The sequence below is a fragment of the Apteryx rowi genome, unplaced genomic scaffold (assembly GCF_003343035.1).
Source record: "Apteryx rowi isolate R43461 unplaced genomic scaffold, aptRow1 scaffold_1056, whole genome shotgun sequence".
NCBI lineage: Eukaryota > Metazoa > Chordata > Aves > Apterygiformes > Apterygidae > Apteryx > Apteryx rowi.
In genome coordinates, this window is record NW_020447260.1 from 96,825 (window position 1) to 98,828 (window position 2,004).

At 70.3% G+C, this 2,004-nt stretch overlaps 1 protein-coding gene across 1 annotated transcript in view; it reads left to right on the top strand.

The window, feature by feature from the left end:
* Positions 1-2,004, top strand: part of TMEM59L (transmembrane protein 59 like) — a 6,210-nt gene that overhangs the window by 3,378 nt on the left and 828 nt on the right. The window contains exons 2-5 of the mRNA XM_026069205.1: positions 98-203; positions 350-444; positions 1,588-1,731; positions 1,888-1,977. Coding sequence (XP_025924990.1) covers positions 98-203; positions 350-444; positions 1,588-1,731; positions 1,888-1,977 — 435 coding nt within the window. The remainder of the gene's footprint in view (positions 1-97; positions 204-349; positions 445-1,587; positions 1,732-1,887; positions 1,978-2,004) is intronic.

Below are 2,004 nucleotides of genomic sequence, written 5' to 3' on the forward strand. Positions count from 1 at the left end.
GGGGGGGCTCTGGGCGCCCAGCTCCGGGCGCAGCCCCCGGGCCGTGCTTCGCGCCAGCGCTTCGCCCTCCTCCTCCTCCTCCTCCTCCTGCCGGCAGGATGCTGTTCTCAACGCCTGTTACCGCGGCTGCCGGCTGTTCTCCATCTGTCACTTCGTGGACGCCAGCGCCGAGCTGAACGCGACCAGAGCCGAGTGCGAGGCAGGTAAAGAGCCGGCGGCCCCGAACGCCGCCCGGGAGGGACGCCTCCGCCCTCGCCGGGGCCGGACCGCGGCGCCTGCGGGAAGCTCGGCGGGAAGAGCCCCGCGGCGGGGGGCTGCCCTCACCCTCTGCCCCCCTCCCGCCCTGCAGCCTGCGCCGAAGCCTACGGCCGAGCCGAGGAGCAGTTCGGCTGCGCCACCGGGTGCCGGAAGCAGCTGCCCCAGGCGGAGAGCGGGCGAGAGCAGGTGATGCCAGGGCGCGATTCGGGAGCCCTCGTCCCGTCCTGTCCCGTCCCCGCGCGCCCCCTTCCCGGCTGCCGCCTCTCTCCCCGCGGGCGCGCGCGGACCCCTCGGCCGGCTCCGAACCYGGCGCGTGCAGCCCGTCGGCAGCGCAGGCCTCGGGCCCCGTCGGATTCCAGGCGGGGAAGGCGGATCCGTGCGGCTGGGGCCGGGCTGCCGCCATTCGGGACAGGCGGGGCCGGGAAGTGGYGTTCCCGAGATGAAAGGTTTGGACTTCCAGATTCCCCCCCAGGTTTGATCCGTTCTCCCTTCCAGCAATTAGCAACGCTCTTCCTCCCACGTTTAATTAATTCGGCTTTCGCCCAGTTAATTAGATTAGGCTTTGGCCCAAGGTGGAGCCTTTTGGCTTTGCGCAATCCGAGAAGATTTTGTGCTGGGAAAAGCAGGGGGAAACATGGTGTTCCCTGTAAAAACACCTCCCAGCCCGGAGCCTCCGGCGTCCTCCCGCTCGCTCCTTGACACCGCTGCAGGGCTAGCGACGAGCGTCGGCGAGAGCAAGCGGAAACACCCCGCCGGAGCCGGCGGCGGCTCCCGGAGCCTCCGTGCTTCCCGGGGCGGCGGGCTGGAGCCCGACCCCCACCGTGCCCCCTCGTCCTCCCCGAGCGCCTCTGCTCCGGCTTCCCAGCGAAGCAGGCAGAGCAGATTTAGCATAATAATTAGATACAGAATCTGACCTATTTATTTCCTGTTTGCTGGTTCGACCGTGCAAGGGGCTGTCGGAAAATGTTCGGAGCCAGTGGCAGGCAGCAGCCAAGCGGATTCCAGCAGGGATGCTTTAAAAATAACAAACCGCCGAGACGGCCAAGAATCCCGGGCACGGGGCCGCTGCCAGCGGAGAAACGCCCTCGGCATCTCGGCTGCTCCGCTCCTCCCGCTCGGGCCCAGGGCGAGCGCCGGAGGCTGCGGGGGGCCRCGGGGTCCCCGCCGGCGGCACCGGCCGCGGCTCAGTGCCGTGCCGGAGCTGGGGCATCCCTCAGCCTCGGGGCAGTGGGAGAAGGGCGAGCGCGAGCTGGCCCGCTCCTGGCTCCGGAGGCGCGTGGCGGAGGAGCCCGGTGACCCGGTGCTCCCGCTGCTTTGCAGAGCCTGGAGCCGGAGCCGGCGGCGGCGCCGTTCTCCRTGTTCGACCTGGTCTCCACCTTCTGCACCGGCATTGTCAGCTCTGCCCAGAGCTTCATCTCCTCCACCTGGACCTTCTACCTGCAGGCGGACGACGGCAAAGTGGTGGTGTTCCAGGTAGAGCTGGCGGCACCGGGATCGGGGCCAGGCGCTGCCGGCGGCTCTGCCCGGCTGCCGCTCCGGGAGCATCCCACCCGGCGCCCGGGGCCGGAGCAGACGCCCTCGCTAACCGCCCTTCCTCCTCCTCTCTCCTTCCCCGTGCCGGCGCTCCAGTCCCAGCCGGAGCTGGAGTACCCCGTGCCGGAGGCACCGGCGGCCCGCTTGGAGCAGACGGAGCGGATGTGGCCAGGCTCCGGCCCCCGCGCAGGTGCGCAAGAGCCGGGGTCCCCG